This window comes from Pinus tabuliformis, chromosome 5_2 (genome assembly GCF_031772625.1).
Source record: "Pinus tabuliformis cultivar Carrire ecotype Pingquan chromosome 5_2, CPIR1, whole genome shotgun sequence".
NCBI classification, from domain to species: Eukaryota; Viridiplantae; Streptophyta; class Pinopsida; order Pinales; family Pinaceae; genus Pinus; species Pinus tabuliformis.
In genome coordinates, this window is record NC_142306.1 from 988,138,238 (window position 1) to 988,165,779 (window position 27,542).

Consider the following 27,542-nt stretch of genomic DNA (forward strand, 5'->3'; position numbering starts at 1 on the left):
GATAGTTGGATGCAACAGTCATAGAGTAAATGAAGAATCATGAGGATAGATGAACAGTCACAAAGGGGAATGTCAAGGGCCACCCCACCCTTTGCTATATATCGTCCCTCATAACTCATTGAATAGGCTTTTGGTTAGCCAAGCTTTTGATAGGAGTATCTTAGAGAAAGCTTGAACAGTATTGTAACGGGCCTTGGCTTCTCCATTGTGCAGAGCTAGTATATCTCTTTTGAGGAGCAGGCGGCAGTGACTGTAACATTCCACTATTGGAACTCGTGATTGGTCATGGTTGTATTGTATGACTGGAACATCCACTTCTTAAAATAATAGAGCCAACATGTTTCATGCATATGTCATATTATATTTCAACTATCTTGTTTAATCTAAATGATATATGTATTTGTTTGCTTACGCATGCATTTGTAGCTATTTTCTATATATGTATGTATGAATCTCATTGAAATTTGTTGCTGGTTTAACCATCACTTTGGATTGCTAGCTTACTTTCCTTCCAATTTTTGATGCATCTTTACTCATGTGTTTCCTTCTTAACTCCGTGCTACCATAGGTTTCCAAGGGGCACACTCACCTCACCCTCTGTGTGTTAGAACCGCTCATGTACATTCCTTGACTTGCTACATATGTCACACCCTTGCCACCAATAGGGACATCTTACTTGCCTCTACCCGCAACCGCGATCAAGGTGATACCATACGACCCACTGTTGGGACTCCTACACCAACGGTCTGAGGTCTAGTTGGGACTTCTTACCGGGGAGATCCCTTGACATGTTGGCGGCTCCAACACCGTCAACATTTCTGGCGCTAAAAGGAGGGCCAGATGACAAGCTATGTCCTCTCATCATGTTTTGAGCCTTTTCACATCTATCATGGATTCTGTTACACTCACCCCTCCATGATGTTTTTCGCAAGCCAAACCTCTCAAAATCACGAGGGATTTTTTTGATCTCTTGTCTGAATTCATGTATGATGGTGAAGGCAAAGTGGCCTCACCTGTGTTCTTACAAGACTTCTTTCCCTTGCTTGACAAGGCAAATGAATGTTCCTATGAAGAGGCTAGCCTGCTACTTGCATACACACTTCGTGAATCCCCACGACGTTGGTGCTACAATTTGCCAGCTGATATCATGCACTCACTTGAGCATTTTTGTGATCTCATTGAATCTACTTTCCATCATTTTGATCCAAAACCTCTTGACCAAAAATTGTTACAACAACAGAAAGCCCCACATGAATCGCCTATGGATTTTTGGCAACGCTTCCGTGATTTGTAGTTTGAAGCTCTGAAAAGCCAAATTAAGTTTTCATGTCTTTGGGATATATTCGAATATTGTCTTAACAAATCAGTCAATCCCAAGAAGAAGTGCAAGCCCAAGCCCCACTCAGCATACTTCGGTGATGGAGTTGCGCAATCACAGATAGACACAGTTGTTGTCATGAGTGACTGTCCATCATCCCCTCATCAAACATCTCCACCATCGCAGAGTGATGTGGGAGAATAGGCACATACATCTGTTCAACTGTCGCATCCTCCCAACATCACTTCTCTCAATTTTCCTATAGATTTGGTTGTGAATCCATTGGGTTGTCACATGACCGTTTTACCTCAACCATCGTCTTCATGTTCCGTTGATCCTCCGGATTGCATTGTCTTGTGTTCTTCCATTCTGGACTCTACACTTGTTGTGAACGAGGATCAAGCCATCGAAAGAGTTGGTGTTGCACAACCAACATGCATTGTCATTCATGAAGAGTATGACTGGGAGCTTGAGCATCAATCCTTGACGAAGGATGACTCCCTTCTGTCTGAGCCTTCTCCTTTCTTTCCTGACATCTTTGGTGATTTTTTCATCTATGATTTCACATGTTTATCTCTGTCTATGGATGCACCCATTGTTGATCATTCGCAGAACACACCGGATATCGCTCCATCATCTAACAATGGAGAGGATAAATTATTCGTTGAAAATCCACTTGACTTTTCATCTGCTTTTTCCGGAAACACAGAGGGTGAATTTTTTCGCTTCTCATCTACTCCTCTATTTGATTCATCAGATCATGAGGATGTCGATGAAATCATCGACTTTGTTTATCGTAGCTATCATGATATATTTACTCATGTATTCGATCACGATGATGATTCTATTGCAATTGATTTTTCAAAGCCACTTGTTTATGATGATCTATCTGTCAATGAAGTCGAAACCCCACAGGCTGTCAAGGCACTTCAGCTTGAGTTGATGGTTATGTCAGGCCCTCGTTTTCCTGAGGTTGGTTTCACTTTTGATCAGGAAATTGTTGAAACACCCAAGGCTCCTCATCACTCATCGGTATGCATTGAAGATAAATATCACACACAGATCATGCTTCCTCGACTCACACTATGCGATCCCATCTCTCATGCATTGGAGGAATCTTACATTGCAAGCACACATGCATGAAGCAAGTTGTCTTTGCTTCTTTCGTTTGCTTTCATGTCACAGTCAAGAGTATGCATATGCTTAACAACTGCACGAAGTGTCGCACAACACCATGATAAGTCCATGGATTGTATGGCATGCACTTGCACTCACTTATGTTCTGTGGACACATTTAGACTTGGAGTGTGTTTGTCTTCATTGTTATATTTTTCATGTTTACTGGTTCGCACAGCTGGGTTGTTTGCGAACCATGCCTTCACTAGCATGGGTTGACCAATGCATCGGTGGTTGCATTGGAAGTATCACTTCATGTGATCAGGCCCATGCACCGTTTTCTTGGGAGTAGAAGTAGTGTTTGCTTTCAGTTTGTTTGCTTGCATGCTTGTTTTCTCACTTGTTTTACATGCTTGTTTGTTTTCTTTCTCACTTTGCTTTCGCATTTACTTCTAATTTTACTTTGTTTTTTGTTTGTTTTCTTGTTTTGCGCTCGTAGGTTAGTTTCACATGAGACCGTGTGTGACTCTTGAAACAAGGTGGGTAAAGTACAAGAGGACTTGTGCAGTTATCAATGCTTGGTTATCTGTCATCCTACCTCTGTATGAAGTACTTGTTATCTTTAGTCCATGATACCTCGATGGAAAATATGTATTGTTCGAAGTGAACCTTGGTGAAAATGCAATGCTTATGTGCTAACTAGTGTCACCTACTCTAGTCGATTGTTTTTGGGTTAATCTTTGTCAGCTTAGTCAAGTAGAGTAAGGTGAGGAGGGAAACCTTAATAAGAATGTCAGAGGTATATATTGGTGAGCTCCAGTATTGTAGCAATGATGTTGCAACTCCTAGGACTCCCTACTTTACTTTTATCAACCCAGTAGTTCATAACAAACTTGGAAGCAACGGTGTTATATGCACAAGTACTAGCTCTTACTGCAGGCTGTCACTTGATCAGCTGGCACAAGTTTTCTAGGAGCTTAAGCCAACTTCTATGAGTTCTCAGAAGAAGATTTTAACTGTGATGGAAGAAATCTAACTCAAAAGAGGCTAGTCTACTTGCAGAAAGAAGATGAAAGATGAAAGGAAATGCAAACCCTAGCAAACCCTAGTTTTACCCACTAACCCTACTTTTGCAAGAAAAGAGATGGAAACTACTGAAATGGATGCCATTGACTATTGAAAAGGTAAAATGCATGTATTCAAGCTACTTCTGAAGGAAAATATGGAAAAATCATCTTTTTGTACTTTTGAGCAATTTTATGCAGAATTATTATGCTTGTGTTTTAACTATTTGTGACTGTGCAGAGGTTTGGTGGTGAAGGGAGATGGAGTTGGCTTTTTCAGGAGGTTGGGAAGGTGTGGAGAGGACCTAAGGAGTCCCTACTACCCTTCTGGAGACTTCCACTGCGATCAGACTTCGAAAAGTCACTCGCATGAACTTCTACAGGACGCTGCAGGGGATCTACAGGAAGTTCTACAAGAGGAGGCCAAAAGTGGTTTTTGGAGTTTTGAAGGTGGAAAAACTATGGGAAAAGGGAAATGAAGGCTGGCTGGAGGTGTCAAAGGGTCTAGGACTGTGTCAATGAAGATCAGACATGAAAGATTTGGTTGGATTTGTTCAAAGGTCAAGAAAGCAATTTTGCACAAGAACGTAGAAATTAGGGCAGTTTGGGAAAGTATGGAAAATGAGGAGAGGAAATATTGAGAGAAGGACTGGAGCAGGTTGTGTGATGGAGGAATGATAAGTTGGAGTGTTCTACAAGTGAGTTGCACACTACTTTTCAAAACTGTCCCAAGCAAGAACTAAAAAAACAGAGTTTTACCTATTTTTGACCTAAAAACCAGAAAAGTGTTGAACAGAACTTTATGGACATGAATTTATGCAAAAAAAACATGGAAATTGAACAAGAATAGATCTAAGCATGTAAATACAACTGATATCAACTTCTCCAACTCGAAATCTCACACTAGCAATTGCATTGGAAAGCAAAAACAGTGTTTTGGTGGCAGCAAGAGTGCCTTGGTCTCAATTCATGGTCCCAAGGAGGGAGAAAGGAGATCAAGGCCTACTTGGTAGCCTTTTTGTGGATCTTTTTCTATTATTATAGCAAACTATCTAATCAACCTGAAGCAAGAACAACTATTCTAATCATCAAAAACAACCTAAGTAACAAAGCAAGATTTAACCTAAACAACATAAATTATTTCATGAATGCAAGAAAAAAACATATAAATACACAAAGGAGGTGTTGGGCACTTGGGTTGGGCCCAACCCCAAGAGCTACAGCCCCCTAGGAAAGATCAATGCTAGTTCAAAGCTGGATTCATCTTCATTGATCAAAAAATAATAGTTACATCACAAAACTGTCTACAAAAAGAGCTCGAAAATGAGTTGAGTACAAGGCTGCACTAAAGTGCGAAAATAGACTATCAAATGGCTAACCTACTAAGGTTTGAAGCCTTCTTATTTATACAAGTGAGAACTCCCAGCAGTCCTCCTAAACTTTAGGAACTCGGCTACCTAACACTACAGATAACAACAACTTCACTAGACCTGCTCGGCTGCCCCTTGGAATCATCTTTTGTGGTTGTTGAACTCCGAGTTGTTGATGGAGAACTCGAGGAAGGGGTCATTTAATGTAGGATACACCCCTACTATAATTCCTCGGCGTTCTTTCTTCGAGTTTGACTGCCAATCTGCTCATAAATGCCTGGTCTTGGTCCAAAAATGTCCAAAAATCTGCAATAAACACTCATTAGACTTTGTGGTAAAGTGACTATCCCCATTCACTCAATTAACATAAATATATTCAAAAACATGCACAAAAATATGGAGAATGGTGGATTAAATGAAAATAATAGGAAGAATGAGCCCATATAGTTACCCATTTCTGGGGCTCATCATATATAAACTACTTCTCTGAAGGAACAACCTATTCTGCTCTCAATAAGTCGGGATCCCTCTTCTGCCTCTGAAATGAATAAGTGTTATGAACATTTATGAAAAATGAAAAGTGAAAATTTTCAGAAAATATATATATATATATATATAAGAATAGTGTCCCTCTAGGAATTACTAAATATATGGAGGAGAGGAGGAGGATGGCTCTGACGGCGTTCGTTAAACAAAACCGCGTAGGATTAGGGTAGCCGCAGACCGCAGCTGCAGGACCACAGGCTGGAGGGGACTTCGGGAGTTAGGGCTTCGAGCTGCCGACAGATCGACGCCATCGACGGGAGCCTGCAGTCACTGTCCGGCATGGAGGGTCAACGGGAAACGGACCTCGTGGATTATTCCGAGGATCCGTTGGAAGGACAGTTAATCTTCTCTAACCCTAATCTAGCTACCCCGGGTTTCGCTCCACCGACTTCTGAAGCTTCACGCGCACAGGACTGTTTGCCGGTGGTCTCCTTGCCGGATCCGTCTTCATCATCCATCGGTCTGGAGGCACCGCCTCTCTCACCTGGTACAGCTTTACTCCTTGCCTCTTTATCGCCTGATACATTGACCCTCGATCAGATCCCATCCCCACTGCCTGATTCTCATACTGCTCATGAAGATCCGAGGGTTCAAGCAGTTCCGAGGGAAAATGTGACAAATCCCCTCCCGGACAATGGGGCAAAACCCTCTGGATGCTTCGGCACGCCGGTTATCAACATAAATCCCTCAAAGCCCTCACCGGCTAGGGACACAAACCCGTTCGCGGAACATCCGTCGGCACCACGCACCAAGAAGAAGAAATCGAAGTGTGTTAGGGCAACAACGAAGGACATCACCGTTACCTTCGGCAATTCTTCGGACTTTGAGGAAACTATGGCTATAGCACGCACAGTGTTGGTCGGACATGTGCGGGGGTGTACCTTCACGGCAGAAAGGCTGATGCACTGGGTGAAAGAAATCTGGGGAGCCCTACTCTCACAATTTCTGGAGGTACAGGTTCTCCCACGAGGGTGGTTCTCCCTCCATTTTGCAAATGAAGGGCACACGAATGCGGTACTTGAAAGATATTAGCATATTGAGACAGCACCTGTGCTATTAAAGAGATGGAGCCCGTTATTTGATCCTGAGCGCGAACAAATTGCAGCAGGGCCATTGTGGGTGCGACTTCCGGGGCTTCCTTTACAATACTGGAGTGAAGAAGCTTTCACCAGGATCGGCAATGCTTTGGGGACATATTTGGATCATGACCGATCCTACATCGACACTCGAAAGAGAACAGTGGCCCGAATTTTGGTACATCTGGATACCCGGGAGGGATTGGAGGAAAGAATCACTCTGTAATGGGGGAAGCACAGGCGCATTCAGATTCTGGATTATGAAGGAGTCCCCTTCCGTTGCAACCGGTGCCATCAAGTGGGGCATCTCTACAAGGATTGCCCATTGATCAAACGACTGGATAGCTCTCCAAAGATCTCCCCCATAGCATCCAGAGGGACTTCTCCATACATTCCACAACCGTCGCATGGATTCTCGGTACCTCAAGGCGCTCAGGAGTGCCTAGAGATGAACAAGAAGGACACGCCCTCTCCTCCTATGACACGGGCTCGGGCAGCTGCTGCAGCCGCACAAGCCACGGGTACAAATCTTAATTCTCCCTCTATCTCAATTGCACATTCATCAGAATTTGTTAATTCTATTACATGTTCTATGGCGCATTGCATTATTCCTCTGCCCCCATTGATTCCCTCCACAGCTCCACCTTCCCTGCCTCTCTCATCGTCGCCTCCCTGTGATCCTTCAGTAAGGAAAATCCCCCCCCACCCATATTCCCTTCGACCCCGGACCTCTCAACCGGATTCCTCTGAACCCCAGATAGGGTTGGGCATTGTTCCTATGGGCTTGGGATCCTCCTCCACTAGGGGAAGGAAATCTGATCTAAACAAGGCTATCAGACGTGCTGGTGTTGAAGTTGCATCTGGTCGACAATCCACCATTGACGGGGTCCTTAGAGCAACAAACCCCCCGAAGAGGGGTCCCCCATGAAGTGCCTCTCCTTTAATTGCAGGGGTTTGGCTAGTCCCCCCAAAAACCTAGCACTCAAACGACTTTTTGAGGTCGAACACCCGGATGTCATTCTCCTACAAGAAACACTAGGCCCCGCTGAGTCCATCTCCCACACCCTGAGCTCTTTATCACCCAAATGGAATTTCATAGCTATGGATGCCATTGGCAGATCAGGTGGATTGGCGATTGGTTACAACCCAATATCCATCAGATTGGACTCTTCCTGGGGAGGTCTTGGTTTCATGGGAGCTGACATCTTCTCAATGGACCTGGGTCTCTCCCTTCGCATCATCAATATCTATGGTCCATGCCAGCAGAGGGAAAGCTTTTGGAGAATGCTTCTCAGTAGGAGCCTGATGTCTCTGGACCGCATCATTCTGGGGGGTGATCTGAATTTCTCTCTGGGGTTTCGAGAGTCTTGGGGCTCTTCGGCGCAAGTAGATCCCATCTCAGATTTTATGAGAAGCATACTAGAGCAACATGATCTTATCGACATTCCCATGCAGAACCCTCTCCCAACATGGAGGAACAGAAGGGTTGGGACAGCAGCTCTGGCCCGCAGACTTGATCGATTCCTGATGAAAGGCCCTCTGATTCATCATCTACACCATTATAAGCAGTGGGTTGGATCTGGGGGCATATCTGATCACTCCCCAATCTTAATGGAGATCATGGGCCCTCATCCAAAGCCAAAAGCCCCTTTCAAGTTTAACCACCTTTGGCTCCTGGATCCAAGCTTCTCCAAAATAGTCTCGGATTATTGGCAAGCTCATCCCATTAACAGAGAATCCTCGATGGCAAGGGGCTTTGTCAAAAACCTGACTGAGATCAAACACATAGTGATTGAGTGGGCCAAGGCAAAAAAGGCAAGGGAGGATGAACAGCTCATTATGGTGGAAGAAGAACTAAAATCCCTTCTGGATGAGAGAAACTTGGGGTTCGTCTCAGGGGAGAACAAGACCCGTCTAGTAGATTTGGAGAAGCAAAAGCAAAATATTCTCAAGCTCAGGGAGGAATCGCTCAGGCTGCGGAGTAGGGATTTGTGGCTAAAAGCTGGGGACGAGAATTCAAGATTCTTCCATAACTTCGCAAAAGGAAGGAGAGTGGCGAATACCATTTGGAACCTCTCCCTCCCGGATGGAGGATTGGTAGACACCTTTAATAAGCTCTCCCACCTCGGCTCGGCACATTTCAAAGGAATATTCAAGAGCCCTGCAGGAACAAACCTAGCTGAAATCATCAATGTGGCCTCTCATTTTCCTAGGTTTGTAAATAATGAAGACATTGGCGCTCTCACTGACCCTGTCACCATGGAAGAATTAGAAAGCACTATCAAGTGGTTTCAGAAGGAAAAGAGTCCAGGTCCCGATGGATGGACCATTGGGTTCTATATTGCATTCTTTGACATCATGGGTGAAGATATCCTGAAGGTGGTTGAGGAGAGTAGAACTTCGGGTCAGCTCTATCACGCCATAAATTCCACATTCATTGCTCTCATCCCCAAATCGGACTCTCCTACATCCTTTGATGACTTCCGACCTATCTCTCTGTGTAATGTCCTCTACAAAATCATCTCAAAAATCATTGCTAACCAGATCAGGCCCATTCTGTCTAAGCATATTGCCCCCCAGCAATTTGCTTTCTTGGAAGACCGACAGATACACGAAGCCATTGGATCTGCCCAGGGAGCTATTCATTCCATATGGACCAAGCATCTCAAATGCATTCTCCTTAAGATCGACCTCTCCAAGGCTTTTGATCGAGTTAGTTGGCTCTTTATCAAGATGATTCTTATTCATCTAGGCTTCCCTCTTCCTCTCATCAATTGGATCATGGCATGCATTACATCCCCCACCTATAGCATCCTAATTAATGGGGCAGCCTCACATTTCTTCCACTCTGAGAGAGGGTTGCGACAAGGCTGCCCTCTATCTCCTCTCCTTTTTCTCCTGGTTATGGAAGCCCTTAGCCGCCTTATTATCACAGCTAAAAGGGATGGAACCATCAGAGGTCTAAAAATATCAGATGAGTGCTTTCTTACACATCTGTTGTTCGTTGATGATGTCCTTATCCTTCTAGACGGCAGCATACAAGATACCTCTACTTTCAACAGGATCCTAAAGCTATTTGCATGCCACTGGGATGGAGGTCAACAGGGAAAAGTCTACTATTACATTGGTTGGCACCTCAGTTAATGAATCTTTCATAGCCAGCCAAGCATTCCCTTACACCACACAGCCCCTGGACAAAGGGTTAAAATACCTCGGTTACTGGCTAAAACCCACCAACCAAAAGACTGCGGACTGGGTCTGGCTGGTCTCAAAAGTGGAAAAAAGGATATCCTGCTGGTGTTATAGATATCTATCCAGAGCAGGTAGATTAACATTGATCAAATCAGTTCTGGAAGCAACACTGGTCTTCTGGATGGCACTCGCCTGGATCCCTCGGAATATCCTTTCTAAGCTACAGCATCTCTGAAACAGATACTTATGGGCGGGCAATAAAGAAAAGCGCACATTTGCATGGATAGGCTGGAGCAAGATCGCCCTTCCCAAGAAATGGGGTGGCTGGGGATTGAAGGATCTCCCCTCTTTTGCTAGTGCCCTGGCAGCCAAAATGGGCTGGGCCCTGCTGACCTCACACAGCTTATGGACAAACATCACCTACCACAAATACATTTGGCCCCTTAACATAATCGAATGGGCCAGGCTCCCTTCATGGAACAAAAATGGTATATCTTCAATATGGAAAGCTCTCCTACACTCTCTTCCGCTCATCAGGAACAACATTGTGTGGCGAATAAGGAATGGAGACAGAGCACGTATAGGAATAGACCCTTGGAGTGGTAGTGGTGGGAGACACTTGCTTCCACAAGCGCTGGTGGAATTCCTCTCAGCACATGGCATCAAGGTGATTGCACAGATAGCGAACCATGAGCAAACTGATATCTTCCATCAGGCTTGGAAGACAGCCACCCAACTAAACTTCCCGCAGAGATGGCACACAGCCTGGCGCGAATACTGTGCGGCCCTGATAGAGTCCCACATCAGAATTATGGAGGGATCAGATGAACTTGTTTGGCATCAGGCTGAAAGCGGGACATACACTCCAAAGGAGGGTTACATTCAGATAATCAAGCAGAGGAAACCTGAAGTCTTAGACAGATGGTGGCAGAATATTTGGAAGCTAACAGCCTCGCCTCGATCGAAACTCTTCACATGGTGTGTTCTCAGAAACAGAATCCCCACGGGAGATCATCTCATGCGCCGTGCTCAATATGGTCCGACGAGATGTGTTCTGTGTAAAGCCGACAGTGAAACTACAGAACACCTTTTCCTGCGATGCAACTTTGTACAACTCGTATGGAGTAATATAAAACCGTTTACACATTTCACAGGGGAATGGAGCGGTACTGATCTAATTAACGCTTGGATAGAATGGGGCAATCGGAACAAGGGCTCGAAAGCGGCAAATTTGCCCATTATAGTAAACTGGTCCATTTGGAAAGCAAGGAACCAAATGATCTTCAACGAGAAGGCTATTCATTGGCCCCTTATAGAGGCTGGCATCATCTCTGCTTTCAACGAGCTCCCGGACCCGCCTCCCCCAAAACTGCGCAGGCCAAATCCTCCCCCCATCATTGATCGGGGTATCCCATGGGCATATTTTGACGGAGCAACTAATGTACAAAGTTGTGGGGGTGGCTTCATCCTGCACCTAACTGAAAATCACTCCTACATCATTAAAGCGGGATTGGGTGCTGGAACAAACAATTTTGATGAGCTCATAACTCTGCGACACCTACTACACTTTGCATTAAGCCATCACTGCACTAGCATTAACATTTTCGAGGATTCACAGATTATTATAAAGTGGTTCAATAATATTTCTACATGTCACATGCACACGCTCAGCGTCATTCTTGATGAAGTCTTTCAGCTCAAAGAGGCTTTTAACCATATCACTGTTTCACACATCTACAGGGAACATAACCAGGATGCTGACAAATATTCCAAGGAGGCCGCGCTGATGGAACAAGGATATTGGGAGATATCCGAGTTTTTGGACCAACAGGAACAAAAATTTTATCATCGCCCATATATAGACCCGACATACCCTACAGTGGGTCTACATGCGACTTAAATTATATCAGCAGTATGACAGCAGCACTATATATGACAATTTTTTGTATATGACAGTTTTTTGTATAAATCTTTTTTGTAACAGACTGAAGGATGCAAATAAGGCATCAAAATCTATATAGCCTTCATAGCACAAACCCGAGCGGTAAAACAAATCAGCATACTCATGCAATTTTTGTAAAATGTACAGAGAATCAGTGAACATGGCATATGCGAAAGCATCTACATATGTAATCTTTCATATTAATGAAATGTTACGGATTTTTCCAGTGGAAAAAAATAATATATATATATATATATACATAATGAATAAGGAGAAAGAAGAGAAAGGATTCCTACGCAGAGAGGTGATGCAAGTAACTCCTCCAGGGTACTGACCAGGCTCGTTGGCAGCGAAGTGATGCATGTGTTCCTGTGTGACTCTGATGAGGTACTGTTCAGGCCTGCTGGCAGAGGAGCAACACTAGAGATGAAACTAAAACTTTGACAACTATACTACTTGTGCACCAATAGACCCCTCATCCCCAATTGAAACAATTGTGTTGGCTTGGCTTGGAATGTGTCTCGATTGACCAAGAGCTTGGCAGATGCTACATCTTACAATCAAGAAAGTGTAGAAACCAAGATGAACAGAGAACTGAACAATACTTCCGAAGGTGTTAAACTTGTTTTTCATGAACAAGGTCCATGGAGAGAGTTGTAGTTCTACCAGTGTGTCACCAAGTGTTGTAGCGGCTACAACCACCCTCCAAATTTTTTCCTTGACTTTGTTTTGGAGCCTCCCTACCAACCATCCTCAGCAGCATGTCTTGCACTGTCAAGTACATGAGCTTCAGTGGTTTTCTAGCAGCTTTCCAGCCCGTGCATCATATCTTTCTTCACTCCCCTCACAAGTTGCTTCTTCGGACTTGGTCCAGCTGATGGCTGAGCAACTCCCTCAATAAATTGCACAATTATGGAGGGGAACCAGCCTTCCCTCCAGAAATTGCACAAATCTGATTGGAAGTCTGTTGGGCTCAAAAACTGCACAATCCTGTCAGTCAACCTTCCTAGTGAAAATTGCACAATCTGGCCCAGCAGGACTTCTCAACCTAGAAATTGTGCAATTTTGGGCAACAGCCAGCTGCTCCTCCCAGAAATTATGTAATCCCTTTGGGCAACCAGCCTAGCTTCCTCACAGAAACTGCACAAAATTTCTCCTTAGTCAAGCAGGTTGTTGCATGTGCCCTCAGGTTGATCAGTTCCACCCGGGACCGAGAAAAATTGACTTGCATGCATGGGTTTCTTTTTCTTGAAATAGCAAAAAGAAACATGCAAAAAGCATCCCTATATTTTAGGGACCTATTTTAGTTTACATGCAAAGATCGTTTTAGAAACTTTCCTCCAATTGTCGCTTTTTCCTATATTTGTGGCATGAGCCTCAAACTTATTTATTCGATGCTTTAGAGCTCATTCTTCACATCGATCTTGGAGCTCTGACACCCCACATCACATCCAGGAGTCTTCGACACATCTAGCTCAGCTATTTCTGGGTAAGTCCGCTTTACTTGTCTTTTGCAAAATTTCTATCGCTTTTTGTGTTTTGGCTTGTGTGAGTGTTGTCTGCTTGATTTATGTGAATGCTTGTTGTCATTTACATGCATATTAGCTTGTACTAGCATCGTTTCAGTTTCCGTGAGCATCTCACTATTATCGCATGCATGACATTGTTTTGCATGAACGGTCACTGATTCGGCGACTCGTCTCACACACATGCATGTTGTTCCATTTATTGAATATTGCATTCATTGTTTGCATGCATGATCACTCACCTCTGCTCACACTCAACATCTCCATGCATTCACATCTACATTTACTTTCAGTTGCCCATCAACGGGTCGGGGCAACCTTGGCCCAGACTCTGCCTCACCAAGACAACATTACGCAATTCTTAGAAGGAAGGATCTGCCTTCCTCTCAGAAATTGCACATTTCTAGCCAGTGACTATCCTCCAGTCTTGCCTTGCATAATTCTGAGAGGCAGTGACTGTTGGCCTAGAAAATTGCACAATGCAATCCCTGGGTTTGCATCTCTTGCCAGCTAAAATTGCAAATTGCGCAATCTCAAGACCCAGCAGGCTAGTTTGGATTGCACATTGTGCAATTCCAGTAGCCAACTAGCCTCTAGATAGTATGTACTACCTTTTGTGCAGTTCCGGCAGTATGTACTACCTCCCAGTGAAAATTGTGCAATCCTTGTTAGTCAATCCCCATGTATGTAGTATGTCATCCCTGAAGTTTGCTTTGTTTCTAGCTGACAGATTTATTGCCATGCGTGTCACCATGTCTCCATATATAACAGGTGTTCATCCGTCTCTCAGCAGTTCTGGATTAATGGCCTCTAAGAGAGCAAGATCAAAAGATACCGATGGAAGCGCAACTGGAGTAGTAGTTGAGCGAGTGTCTACAAGTTTGTCGATCTATGAAGACACCAAGTTGATTATAGACAAAGACATCAGGCTGAAATGATAAGAGGTCAATGATTCATTCTTAGGCACATTTGGGGAAGATCTTGAAGACCGCCATGTCTATGTGAACATTCACAAGTCCAGCTTGTATTGGATTTCACGCAGGAACTCACGTTCCCATGCGCGAACATGATACATTGGATTGTCTCGCACAATGATCCTGAAACGATGACATTGAGCAGTGTTAGTGAGACAAATATTTCTACCTTCAGGGCACAAGATTATCAGCAGATATATTATTTCATCCTACCTAGTAGTAATTCCAATTCCAGGGATATCTTGAAGAACTGGGTAAAGGAGCCAACCAAATTCACGATGACATCCAACCAAATTTACAAGACGAAGATACTATGGAAGGCTTATCAATACTTGGTCATCTTTGCATGTCACTTGTATGGCCAAGAGAGCACAAAGACCTTCTCGCAGAGTTGGGTGATTGCATTGGACCAACTGGCCAGTGAAGGAAAAGCATGCAACTGGTTCGACATATTGGTTCACAGGCTGAAGGAACATGTCACAGTAGCTCGGCAGCCGCCCAAACGTTAGCAAGCAGAAATATACATGTCTGCCTACATCTTGGATGCAATCTGTGCCCATAAGGAGTTCTTGGGCATGAAGTGGGCATGGATATCAGCGGAAACCTCTATCAACACTTATTACAAATTGTTTTCTGAATGCAGCTTCAGAGTTATCTCACAGCTGTGAGATCACTTTGTCACCCCGATGTACAAGATGATATTTGAGCAGGATAAACCTTGCATGTCGAAGGCAGCAATGGAGGCACTCATCGACATAGCAAATTGGTATGCCTCACCATCCAACACCTTCATACGAATGTACAACGCAGAGAAGCCTCTGCATGCAGAACAAAGCTACAAGTTCATAGCAGACCACTTGTGCAAAAAGTAGATCTGGAAATAGAGGTGAAGAGGCAACAACACGATAAGAGGAACGCATAAAGGTAGAGAGAAAAACGGATAATGGAGGAAACAAAGAAGGAGTTTCATTAGTTGAAGGAGCAACTCCGGAAGGAACATGAGCTGCATAGACAGAAGAAGGAAGTGTAGCAAGAACAGGTATAATAGGGGGCACAACATGTATAGACAGATGAAACTACACCCGTACAGGTGGTAGACTCATCTGAACAACTGGCACCAAGAAGACAAGTTGAGCAGTCGCAGGAGGAGGACTTCACTCAAGAGATTGAACAAGCACTTGAGCAGATGGATACGGATATGGAACAGCAAGAGTTGGAGCAAGATATCAACCTCATGCCTTATCACCAAGAGGTCTACCCACCATCTTCATTAGATCTAGAAGCGTAGCAAGTCCCAAGTGACCAAGGAGACACTGAGATGCACAACATATCATTCGATGAGTCGCAGCATAGAGTTGTGCAATTGTGTAGAGTGTCTACTTCGGATGATCACATATCTCCTGTGCAGTTTGAGGAACAAGTGATAATTTCTAACGTTCCAAGCATCCAGTAGCATTGGTCGATGCTACTAGAGCATATGCTGAAGCCACTAGCTCAAGTGTTCACTTCCAGATAGCTGAGAACAAGCGAATGGCTAAGGAGTTACAGACGGCCAAGCAAGGAGGAGAACTAGTTACAGCATCCACCCGAGAAGATTTGAAGAATGTAATACTAGATAAAGTATTGTCCCTTGAGGCAATCATGCAAGCATTGTATTCCAAGTTTGGTACCGTGCATAAGGCAGTTGTCCATCTCAACAGTTGGCAGCAGCAATGTGCTAGGAGAGAACATATCTTGTCAAACGTGAATACTGCTGTTGACTACATGCAAACATGGAAAATGAGATACAAGGGAGCCCCGTTACACTTGCCCAAGATGATGAAGCCTAGAGCGGTCGAGCTAAAGGCACGCATCCAGAGTCAGATCTAGAACTATGAAGAGCTCCCGCAGCTCATCATTAGTTTTCAAGCTTCCCGTGCACGGGTATTCAGGAGTATGGATTTTTTTGTGTGCGCACATGAGATCCCATCTATAGGGACACTCACCAAGGAAAAGACAAAGGCACAAGTCCGACTGGAGCTTGACTCGTACTTTGACGAGTTGATGCGCATAGCCACCAGCCTAAACTTAGTTATTAGTGCAGACACCATGCATCAGTATGTCATTGGTTCAGCTGCACTCAAGACAATGATGCGCATATTGTCAGATGATTTGGACAGAGGAGCTAGAGTAGTGTACCTGAATTCTACAGAGGCAAGAGTTCATTTCCAGAAAGATGTCGCCATAAAGTACACAGACACCATCGCGAACTACTGAGCTTGGCATCAATTCGCTACTGTCGACCACCACAAGGATGTCGAAGAGCTAGTCTTCCCACAGTTGTCCGAGTCATAGTGATGTCTTGCATGGCTTTCTCAAGCCTATTTTGTCTCACATGGGTACCTGTGCAGATTGTATGTAACGTCTTGTCAAGTGGAAGTTCAAGTGTCGATAGTTGGATGTAACAATCATAGAGTAAATGAAGAGTCATGAGGATAGATGAACAATCAAAAAGGGGAATGTCAAGGGCCACCCCACCATTTTTTATATATAGTCCCTCATAACTCATTATATAGGCTTTTTTTCAGCCAAGCTTCTGATAGCAGTATCTTAGAGAAAGCTTGGAGAGTATTGTAACGAGCCTTGGCTTCTTCACTGTGCAGAGCTAGTATATCTCTTTGGAGGAGCAGGCGGCAGTGAGTGTAGTGTTCTGCTATCGGAGCTAGTGGTTGGTCATGGTTGTATTGTATGACTGGAATGTTCACTTCTTAACATAACAGAGCCAAAATGTTTCATGCATATCTCGTATTGTATTTTAGTTATCTTGTTTACTCTAAATGACATATGTATCTATTTTCTTACGCATGCATGTGTAGCTATTTTCTATATATGTATGTATGAATCTTGTTAGCGCTTGGAATTCACCTAGGCTGAGATAGACAAACTCTCAAGGCTACATCAAACCATTTCACCTCGTAGCTAGCCCTACGAGGTATGAGAAGGCTCTCTCGGGTCAGATTCGATAGATCTTTCAATATGATTAGGCTGACCAATTAATAATAAAGATTTTAGGCTAGTAAATTGATAAGGGGGGTTGATTTAATGATTTTTGGGGTTTTTGGTGGCAATTGGTGGAAGTGCAATTCAGGGTGCGGGGAATGAGCACAGTTTCTGCAGGGTGATCTTAGGGGCAAGGTAGGAGTGAGTGCTGATGCCTTAATCTGAGGTGGATGATCAGGAATGATAGAGGAGGAGCTAAAGAGGGCAAACAACCAATTTGAATCCTCTCTAGACAGTAGAAAACATAAATATTGAACAAACTAAAAAGCTGAGCATGTCAAAGCATGAATTCAAACTTTACCACTTCATCTGTCCAATTAGAAGCAAAAGAGAGATGTGGAATACATAAACAAAACTTACAAGAACATGTAGAGAACACACCATCAACACAACAATCCACAAGAATCCACAATGATGTCTGCAAAACCCTGGCCTTCCTTTTCCTTAAATTGCAGAGATAGATGTACAATATACAATGAAAGCTTTCTTCCACAAGAGTCCAACCATGAAAATGAGAAAGAGAGAGCATAATATAGACCATCTAACTCCTTTCCCCACCTCTAGGGGTCAAGCTCAGCTTCCTAGGAGCAGTTTGAACTAATTCTAAACTAAGCACTAGATAATAGGCAGTCAAACAACTTGCCTCTATTACTTAGCTAACTCATCCATGCATTAATTATTCACTTTTTACATCAAGGAAGCTTCTAGAAGGGTAAAGAGAGATAAAATCTATCAATGTGCCATGAAAATTATACATTCATCCATCATCTACAAGTAAAAATCATCAACCAAGGTGAAAACAGTGTTTTCTGGCCTGAAAAGTCAAAACTGTCAAATTCAGCTCGAGTGGTCGCGCCCCTTTGCAGCAACTTTTGAGTGGGTTCCACTGGTCCAAATCAGGTGCAAGATGGCTCATTGGAAAGCTTGGTCTGTCTACTTTCCATCCCAAGTGGAATTTCTGGATTTGGAGTTGATTTGACCCCTCAAAAGTCAATTCTCCCAATGTCACTTTCTGCAACTCAAAAAGTGGGCAGAAAGTCATTTTTTTGATGTATTTTGAGCTTTTGGAGGCCCAAATCTCAAAATCAAGCTTCTCCCAAGTATAGGTAATTTTAGTCTCTGCATGCCCTTTCCAAAAATGTAAACCTTTCCTCATTCTGAGCTGTCCCCACGAGTGGTCGCGCGGGGTGCGCGACCACTCCACAGGCAAAAACCTGTAAATTTACAAAAAATTGCCAAAATGCTCCAAAATTCTCAAAATTTTTAGATTTTAATGCTGGATCAAGGCTGATGAGTACCATGGTGAGTGAGGGATGCCTCAGCCAAGACATGGAGTGGGTGTGTCCTCTTCTTCCTCTTCCGGGCCTCAGACAGCTTCCTTTGGAGAATTTTCATTTTGGCCTTGCAAACATGCAATCTGGCCCAATAATGTGTTTTCATGTTGCATAGCAGCTCTTTGTCATGATTTGCCTTCTCCAAAAATCTCTCCAAGCGAAAATTTGCTTGGATGAGCAATGACTCCCTATCAGCGGGCAATGGGTCCCCGGGCCTCCTACGGTTCAAGCCTCTGTTACCGCGGATTCTCCATAATTCATCCAGCTCTTTCTCCGTCTCTAACTGTTTGTTCCGCTGCTCTAAATAAGTGATAGTCCACTGAGCCATCTCAAGCTTCCGCTGCAACACAAGGTTCTCCTCCTCTCTCTGCCTAATGAGCTCATAGAAATCTGAAGAGGAAGGAGAGTGAGCATCAAGATCAGTGAAATCAGGATGTGCCTCGCCAACTGCCTCATCCTCAACCATGGGCTGCTTGCCCTCTCGTACTGCCTCTGCTACTGAAGGATGCGAGGCCCCTTCCACCTGGTGTGGAGATAACACTCGCTGATCTGAATAAGATGACGAGACCCCTTCCACCTGCTGTGGAGAAAGTACTCGTCGAGCTGCTGCAAATAAGGTCCTATGACCTTTCTGATAAGTGACCCGAGGAGAAGAAGCCATATGTCTCGGAATACTAGCCTCGGGCTGATGTGATGGCCCTCCCTCCTCGTGAACTGCCTCTGGCTCTGGCTGTGGCTGTGTAAAGAACTCACGGGAGATAAAATCTGCCCAAGGAATACCCTACTGGCTCAGCTGATGGGAAACAACCAGCTGGATGAGACCATGATGACACAAACTCCTGAACTGCTGAGTTGGGGTCTGCTTCTGGAAGATAGAGACCATCCTCTGAATGTCATGAAAGAGATAAGTCGGGATGTTCATCATTCTCACCCTGGTGAAGTGCATCAGCATGCGGATGTGACAAGCAAATACTCGTGAGAACCTCCCCTCGCATGTGAAATAGTGCATAATAAGCCTCATGATAGATGCATATTCCTCTCGGAGGAACCTGATAGGAAAGTTCCCTGACAAGTTGTGTATGTATGCTGGCCTGACATATGGCTCAAAGTATACCAAATCCAGCCACTTGCGCTTTGGCCACACCTCACCCACATTGGGCATCCCGGTAGCCTGTGAGATGGCCTCTGGAGAAAACACAAAATTCACTCCTCCAAGAGTGACCTGCCCGTCATGAAGGTGTAAAACAAATAGCCGGGCCAGCTCCCTATGATGCTGAATCTGTGCAAGCCTCTCGCAAAACTGATAGCATGACATGTACTGAAAGCAAGTCACTGCCAATGGGCAAGCCTGCAACTCTGCCAATGATGTGGGCTCTTCCCTCTTGTGATGACCACTCTTGCCACCCTTACGAGGCCTCCGCTGTGTCTCAACCTCCGTGGATGAAGATCGGTCATCACCTTGCTCATTAGTCTCAGTGGTTGACATGGTGTGATTGAGCAAGATGGAATAAATAAGTCAAGATGACTGCTGCCCTGCCTGCAAAATGCTGTAAAGTATGCTGTTTTCAAGGGGAAAAATCATGAGGGAAATGTTAGGGGATGGAAATTACATAAGGAAAGGGAAAATATATATATAAACAACAGGGAATTTCGAAGGAAACAATCACACAATGTTAAACATGTCATTCTATCTCTCATCATTTGCAAATTAATACTTTATTAGGGAAAATTTGTATTTTGAGCACCAAGGGAAAGGACAATAAAAATTTACATGATGGAGGGAATGAGGGCATCAGTATCAGGGTATGGGGTAGCATCAACCACAATCAATTTTACAGGCTGCTCCTTTTATTTTGCTTTTAATGTCATTCATGAGCATACTCTGTTTTTTCACATGTAAAAGTGGCCATTTGATGCTAATGGGAAATAGGGATCTTGTTTATTTGATCACAAAGGGAGGGGAAGGATTCTTATGACAGTTTGAAAAGGAAATGGGATAGCATGTATCAAGGGTATTTAGGGAAATGAGGGGATAAAGGAAATTAGGGTCTTGGGACTAGGGAACACATTAACAATCTCTGCCAACTATACTTTATAACAGCAGTTCTTTTAACAATGCTGGCAGCTTCATGAATGCTTTTTGTCATAGGTGAAATAAGGTTTCATTTACATGTTTTGACAGAAGGGAAGGGATATCAATTGCATAGGGATTTTTAGGAAGGGATTAATGAGCAATTGAATTAGGTTTTTCATGAGGGGAATAGGTAGGAAAACAGAGTCTAGGGAAAGGGAGATGATACCATATTAATGCACAAACCCCAGCACAGCAAAACTGCTCCTTTTTAATAGCTAGCAGCTGGTACATTTGATAAACTTTGTCATGATTTTCACACAGCTTCTAACCTTTGATATTTACAGCAAGATGACATTTTTCTTTTGTTTTTTATAAGGCTATGCAAGTTATATTTTTATTCTTTTTTTTTTATGATATTTCATGTGCATGCCTTTGTCATCATTTTCCTTTCTTTTCACTATGTTTTCTTTTTCATTATGCTGTGTATTTTACATATGATTTTGCTGTGTGTCGTAGTGTAGGGTTTGGTAAGAAACATGGTAGCATTTAGGGTTTGAATAGGGTTTAGGAGGGGTTAGGGTTTTATGGATTTGGGCTGGGGTTTTAGCATTACTTGCAAATGAGATTAATGAAAATGACACTCTAACACATGTGAATTTATAATGGGAAAATAATTGGAGGGAAATAAGGAAAAATTACCTTGAAAAACAAACAAACCATCAAAGCATAAGCTTGCAAAAACATCAATCACTTAACCTATTTTTCATTAATTTCTTGCATGATATTTATGACCATAACCCTCCTTATTCATCCATGACACAATCATAAAAGTTGTTTGGGAGGCCTACCTTGAAGAAACCGCAAGCAATTTAGAAGAAATTTGAAGTTTTGATGAATTTCTGGGCTTGCTGGACGAGTGGTCGCGCACTTCCTTCGAGTGGTCACGCACCCTTCGAGTGGTCGCGCCTGACCAAAATAACAAAGGATTTTTGCGCTGGAGTGGTCGCGCACCTCCCAGGTGGTCGCGCACCCTGATGGAGTGGTCGCGCACCCTCCAAAAGCTCGAAATTTGCTGCAAATTGCCCAAATCGCTCTCTTGCTTCTCTCCTTGTAATTTCTTGCTCCCAAATGCACAATGAGGGTCTTCAAAGAGGGAATTTACCTTTATATGCTTTCATTTGAAAAAAATTTAACTCAAAACCCACTTTATAATGTTTCCACTTTGACATTCTTTTTTAACACTGTTTTGGAGTCATTTTGTCCTGAAATTAGCTCTTTGAGGCGTTTGACTTCATTCTTTTTGCAGGTTGACCATCTGATGGACTGTGATGAAGGAACCAGGGTTGTTGCCGGCACTTCTGCAAACTTTTGAAAATTTCTTTATTTTCACAAATTTCTCATGACCTTGGACTTAAAAACAGGATTTTTAAATCCAAGGCATAAAATGAACTGTAGATGATAAAAATAATAATGAAACATATGTACATACCTCCTTCTGGCTTGCTGGACACTCACTGACCTTGAACTCATGACCTTACAGTGATTTTGACTCAGAATCCTAGACCTAAGACCTGGGACCTCAAGACAAAAATAAAAACAAACATGACTCAATTTCATTGTGGTATGACCTGATCCAGCAAAGCCAAGAAGGGAACAAAGACTAGCCCTCCATTCAGTTTTATGGCATGCCTAGTGGGATGCAAAATTGACATTGATGAGACACCTAACTATGCATATGCAAAGAGCTATTGATCACTGATGGAGGGCTCAAGACCGACACTAACAAATCTCACTGAAACGTGTTGTTGGTTTAACCATCACTTTGGATTACTAGCTTACTTGCCTTCCAGTTTTTGATGCATCTTTTCTCGTGTGTTCCCTTCTTAACTCCATTCTTCCACAGGTTTCCAAGGGGCACACTCACCTCACCCTTTGTGTGTTAGAACCACTCATGTACCTTCCTTAACTTGCTGCACATGTGACACCCTTTCCACCAACAGGGACATCTTACTTTCCTCTGCCTGCAACCGCGGTCAAGGAGATATCGTACGACCCACTTCTAGGACTCCTACACCAAGCGATATGAGGTCTAGTTTGGACTTCTTACCGAGCAGATCCCCTGACATGCTGGTGGCTCCAGCACCATCAACAAGGCCATACTGTCAATCAATGTAATGTAACGTGGAAGTCTAAGAGACCCACTTATCATATGAAGAGTCATGTATAGTCGAAAGTTCATGGAAGTCAAACAGTCATGCGAGAAGTCGAACAGCCACAAGGTTCAGTTTCACCCTTGGCTATAAATACCCCCTCATTTGTACATGCAAATAATATTTCACTTCAGCTCCTCCCACATAGTCTTGAGAGTCTGTAATCTTTTCTTTGAGGAGTAAGTAGTGGCTCCAATGCCTCACCAACAGGGTTAGTGATGTATGGTGTAACAATGTGTCTTGGAACTTTCACTTAATTCAAAAGCCTACTAACAGGCCAGCACATTTTCACACATGTATTGTAATTGTTGTAACACTGATCTTGAACACTTGTAATTCATGTTGCTTTAACCTGTGTTTAACACTTGAACTCATTCAATTGTTGTAATACATATATATTAATGAAAATGTGTTGTATGAGTTGTTAACGTTATCCTTCCCGTGTTGGTTACCTCCCCAAACATCAGATAGACCTTTCACGTAAACTTGCTATAACAACCATCACACTCACACAGACTCCTCCGCTGTGTGTTGTACACGTTATCTTTTCCTATGTGTTGTGGTTTCCGCATTAGTGTGGACTTCTCTTCTAGAAGTTGTGCACGTCCTATTGTGTTGTGTGTTCCTAACAGAGTTGGGGCTTCCTCCCATCTGACTTGGGACTCACTCCCACCCTCTCCCTCTACAGTGAAAGAACCATTGACACAAGTAACACTAGAAATCACTAGGCACACGAACCTCACTACTCAAAGACAAAGCAGACCACTCTCATGTGCTAACAAGCAAGAGTTGAGGAAAATCTTTAAGATAATGGCAACCAGGCCATCATACCAGATGGGACTCTCACACCAAACAATGTGAGTTCTAGTTGGGACTTCATACCAAGGTGATCCCTGAATGTTGGCGGGTCAAGAACCATCAACACAATCCTACAAATTGAGGTCTTTGTATAACCTTCAATGGTTGAGTCATTCATTGACCATTAACACCAAGTCCTCCTCCTTTATACCCCATCTTAGGAAGGAGTTTCATGTCGGTTCCTGAAATGGGTACCTCAATGTTTCCAAAAAAAATAGCATCATGTGAAAACGAAATTAAATAACTATCAACATTGTTTACCTTAGTTGTTGATTCTAAATCAAGTGATGATGGCTTTGCTAAGCCTTCATTGCACTTCAAATTTTTCAAGGCCTCATCCGTAGCTCGTAATTGAAGTTGCAATATCTTCTTTTCCTCTTCTATTTCTTGTAGAAGTCTCCTCAATTAAATGTTCTCTTCTTGAAGTCTTTGGTTGATCTCCTCATTTAAATGATGAGATGTAGAAGATGAATAATCACCTAAAGATGGAGATGGAGCATCGTCCTCTTCTCTCTCTTTCTCTTGTTCCTCTTTTGTCATTTTCTCCTCAAAATTCGCAAATAGTATATCTACCATGTTTTCCATTATGCATATGGCCTTGTAGAGATGTTTTTTTTTCTCCATTTCCCTTCTTGCATGCTCAATTCACAATCCCTAGAAAAAATGTCAGACCGCTCTGATACTACATAATACAGGAATTTTTTGTGAATTCTTTCAAACAAAAATCCCCATTATACAAAACCTTTTACTAACACTTACTTTTTCTTGTGAAATCATGAGAAATGCATATTCTAAACAACTTCAGCAAACCATCAACATGAATCAAGAAGCAATAATCATGAATAACCAAAAACACATGATATGATAATGGAGTTCACCCAGTGTGGGCTACGTCTCTGAGCTCGGTGTCAAGAGTGGGAAGATCGCTTCATTAGTTGTTGCAAGATAATGAGTACATGATGTAATATTTGCCAATACAAGGATGAACCCTCTTATCTAGAGTGACATGTCTTTCCATGAGACGTTCTCCTATAAGAACTCTCACTCATAAAATCTCTTCTCCAGCATGACAAAGGAACAATATCTCACATAGAGTGGCATACAATGATCCTCTCACAAAGTGGCATACATGGATCTCAAATTCAAATCATCATCTCAGCAAAAATCAAATGAACACATGGCAATAATGCACCTTATAACTCTAAGTCTGGGGATGACCTGAAAATTGGCTACTTAGATGAAGAAAAAGCATGCGTCATCGCATTCCTTGTGAAAAAACATGAAATATGAGTATGAAATTGACCCTTTTCTGTCATGGTCAATTCTGGGCTCCTCGAAAATCTCAAATATTCTTCAAATATTATCTTCTATGAGTTGACTGAAATTTGGCTACTCTAATGAATAAATTGATCACGCCATCGCATTCCTTGTGAAAAATCAAGCCATATGAGTATAAAGTTGGCCTAGTTCTGAGACTATCAATTTTGGACCTGCATGGAATATTTCATATTCCATGCAGATTCTTGCGTCAAGGTTCCACTTTCATGGTTCCATTCTCAACATTTTTTTTCTAGAAAATTCATTGCTCAAATCAAAAAATCGACTGCACCATTAGACTCTTGGCGAAATTTTGATCAATCTGAGTATAAACTTGGCATAATTCTGACACCTTCAAAAATCAACTCTACTGAATCTAAAAAATTCCTCCACGATTCTTTAATTCATGGTTCCACTAACTTGTTTTGTGTGTTCTCTTAGGGTTCACTCCTCCGCACAGCCTTTGTTCTGTTGAATGGAAAATTTTGGGTTAAATAAGTTTTTGTTGAAGGATATACCAACACAAATAGATGGCATGACGGGTAGCATAGATATATTAAGAATTTGGGAGTTGGGGAGGTCCCAGGATCAAACCCCACGAGACACCTGATTATTTTATTTGGCACATTTGGTTTTTGGTTTCACACCATATTTTGGTGTTGGTTTTGGTTTTAAATGGCAGTTTCGTTGTATGGTGTTGTCGGTGGTGGGCCGACCCACCTTATCGGTGCAGGTTCAACACTTGTCCACCTCCTTTTATGGTGGTTGTTGTTTGGTGGTTGCGTGGGTCTACCAGTGGGTGTCCTGACCACTATATATATATATATTGGTATGTTAGGTGGTAGGTTTGTTGGGCCTACCTTCCATTTAATTTTTTTATTATTTTATATTAAAATAACTTGTAAAAAAAAATGTCGTTGAATTTTAGGGTCACCAACAATTTTAAGTAGGCGACAATTTGGTTGATCTCGACCACTGCGTAGTGAACAAATGTCCCTTAGTTAGCAACCGCCAAGTTTAGCTGCTTCCACCAAATTTAGTTGAACTTTCAAATTCGGCGAGCCTCCAAATTTAGTTAGCGCTCTAATAAATTTAGCCAATGGAGCCAAGATGACCAAAACTTTGACTGTGAATATCTTTAGCATAATAAGTCGGATTTGAGTGTCGTCTGTGCCATTGGAATCAGGATGACGAGTTCTAAATTCTAGTCCTAGTTTTGATGAAATTTGAAGACTTTGTTTTTTATCTTTTTTGGAGCCACCTCGATCATTCCTCCCCATTGAGGAGTTTTTGGTCTTCCAAAAGCATGAATACAATCTGAAATTTGTTCTACTCCCTCATTTGCATAACAAGTGCCTTAATATGCCACACTTCCTTCTCCTTCACCTTTGTACTTCAGAGCCATAAGTGATTAATCGACACATGTATTTTAGGCAAAGGTCTTGTAGTACATCTTGCAAAATACATGTTCTTTTACAAGACCAAACATGACCCAAGAAAAATTCCATACTTGCCAAGAGTTTATAACACACTCTTTGGTGAAGTTTACATCATAATCATAACATAAATCAATACCCCAACCATCAACAAAAGGGCCATAAACATCATCATGTTGCTTTCATAAGTGATGGCAAACACTTCATCACTTGTACAATCATTTCGTAACATGTTATATACAAAATTTGGCCATGTTCAACTACTTAAAAATGCTAACCATTTCTTACCCAACCAGGTTGATGGGCACTCTTCCTACTGTTGGCTTCCTCCCCCAACCTTCTGCTAGTACTCTATCACAATTGTGAAAAATTCCTATCTAAGTTAATCAAAACTATAAGAGTTCATAGTGTGCATGTTAATTATAAAGCTAGTGCTAGTAGCAGTGGAATTAGTAGTAGTGGTACGAGTTTGCAAGGATCACTACAGCCTGGATTGCAAGGATTTGTGCTCTTAGCACAAACTTAGTAAAAAATGGCGGGATCATTCACAAGGTATCCTGAATTCTCTAGTAAAGGGAACGATGATGTAGAACAACACTAGTATCTGTGTGAAGCCATATGGAGGGCCTGCCAGACATCAGATGATGTGAAGTTAATCAAATTTCAGACCACTCTCAAGGAAAGGGCCTTGAGATGGTTCATAAAGTGGTCAAAGTTACACCAGAATCCAATTGTGGATGATGTTAAAAGAGAATTTGTACAAGAATTTAAAATTCCACAAACCAATTAGCAAGGGTTGTCAGAGTTGTGGGAGATAAAACAGTGGGAGGGAGAGACTGCATGGGAGCTAATGCAAATATTTAAGGACACAATTGGTAAACTAAGTTACCTGATATATCCAAATCATCAAAGGGACTACTTTATCAAAGCATTATTGCCTCTCACCCGCACGCCATTGATGCAACAAAAAAATTGATACTCTACAAGATGCTCTCGAGCAAGCAACTCGGATTGAAGCTATGGCCAAAAAACCATGGGAGTATTAGGGGGGAGCGACTCCGCATTATTTTTGTATTTTGGGTCTCCAACATCACATGATGAATCTAACAGAGAAGTTGAAGTATCTACAACCAACCCGCCCGGTACAACC

At 42.7% G+C, this 27,542-nt stretch overlaps 1 protein-coding gene across 1 annotated transcript in view; it reads left to right on the top strand.

The window, feature by feature from the left end:
• Positions 1 to 7,591: 7,591 nt before the first annotated feature.
• Positions 7,592 to 27,542, top strand: part of LOC149162622 (uncharacterized) — a 35,322-nt gene continuing 15,371 nt past the window's right edge. Inside the window, exons 1-3 of the mRNA XM_089435241.1 lie at positions 7,592 to 9,202; positions 9,797 to 9,813; positions 9,923 to 11,088. Of these exons, the coding sequence (XP_089291367.1) occupies positions 7,592 to 9,202; positions 9,797 to 9,813; positions 9,923 to 11,088 (2,794 nt within the window). The remainder of the gene's footprint in view (positions 9,203 to 9,796; positions 9,814 to 9,922; positions 11,089 to 27,542) is intronic.